This window comes from Neopelma chrysocephalum, unplaced genomic scaffold, assembly GCF_003984885.1.
Source record: "Neopelma chrysocephalum unplaced genomic scaffold, ASM398488v2 Primary Assembly neopelma1_94780, whole genome shotgun sequence".
Lineage (NCBI taxonomy): Eukaryota > Metazoa > Chordata > Aves > Passeriformes > Pipridae > Neopelma > Neopelma chrysocephalum.
The window spans coordinates 396-1,455 of NW_020923486.1; the positions used below are offsets into that span (position 1 = coordinate 396).

At 68.7% G+C, this 1,060-nt stretch overlaps 1 protein-coding gene across 1 annotated transcript; it reads left to right on the plus strand.

Annotated features, from left to right (window-relative positions):
• Positions 1 to 7: 7 nt before the first annotated feature.
• Positions 8 to 841, plus strand: LOC113980594 (transcription intermediary factor 1-beta-like; the record flags this gene model as incomplete). The annotated part of the gene is made up of 4 exons (XM_027707821.1): positions 8 to 124; positions 213 to 327; positions 557 to 568; positions 695 to 841. Coding segments are annotated over 4 exons (391 nt in total), but the record flags the coding sequence as incomplete, so codon positions are not given.
• Positions 842 to 1,060: the final 219 nt, after the last annotated feature.

Below are 1,060 nucleotides of genomic sequence, written 5' to 3' on the forward strand. Positions count from 1 at the left end.
TTCCCAGTTCCCGGAGCGTCCCCGAGGCGGCCCGTGAGCAGCAGTCGCTGCTGCTGGACGTGTCCCGCTGCCTCAGCGCCAAACTGTCCTCGCTGCAGGACTCCCAGCGGCACCTGCGGGGCCTGTGCGTGCCACCCCCTGTCCCGTCCGTGTCCCCCTCCCCGTGTCCACCCCCCCCGTGTCCCCATTCCCGGCGTTCCCGTTGTTCCCAGGCAGCGCCAGGCGTCGGAGGCGCAGCAGCGGCTGCAGGTGGAGGTGAAAATGGCCATTCTGCAGGTCATGAGGGAGCTCAACAAGCGCGGAAAGGTGCTCCTCGGGGAGGCCCAGGTGAGGGTGGCACCGTCCCTGCTGTCCCCTGCTGTCCCCTGGTGTCCCCTCAGTGTCCCCTTGGTGTCCCCCTGCCCTGTGTGACCCCGGTGTCCCCCCCAGAAGATGACAGAGGCGTGGCAGGAGGAGCTGGAGCAGCAGCTCCAGGCACTGTCCCTGCTGTCCCCTGCTGTCCCCTGGTGTCCCCTCGGTGCCCCCCTGCCCTGTGTGACCCCGGTGTCCCCCCCAGAAGGTGACGGAGGTGTGGCAGGAGGAGCTGGAGCGGTGGCTCCAGGCACTGTCCCTGCTGTCCCCTGCTGTCCCCTCAGTGTCCCCTCAGTGTCCCCTCAGTGTCCCCCTGCCCTGTGTGACTCCAGTGTCCCCCCAGAAGGTGACGGAGGCGTGGCAGGAGGAGCTGGAGCGGCGGCTCCGGGCGCTGTCGGAGCTGCAGAAGCACCACGAGCTCGTCATGTGCTTCGTGTCCCGGGCCATGTTCACCTCCCGGGGCGCTGCCCTGCTGCTCTCCCACAGGCTGGTGAGGCTGAGCCCCCCCCAGAGCCCCCCACGGTGACACTTGGGGACACTTGGGGACCACTGGGTTGGTGGGAGAGAGGAGTGGGCAGTGACACCCCCACTGGGCTGTGCTGGGGAGGGGCCAAAGCCCCCCAAACCCACCCTCAGACCCCTCATGTGTCCCTGGGGTGTCCCTGCCTTGTCCCACGAGTCCCCAGGGTGTCCCTGTCTTGTCACACGT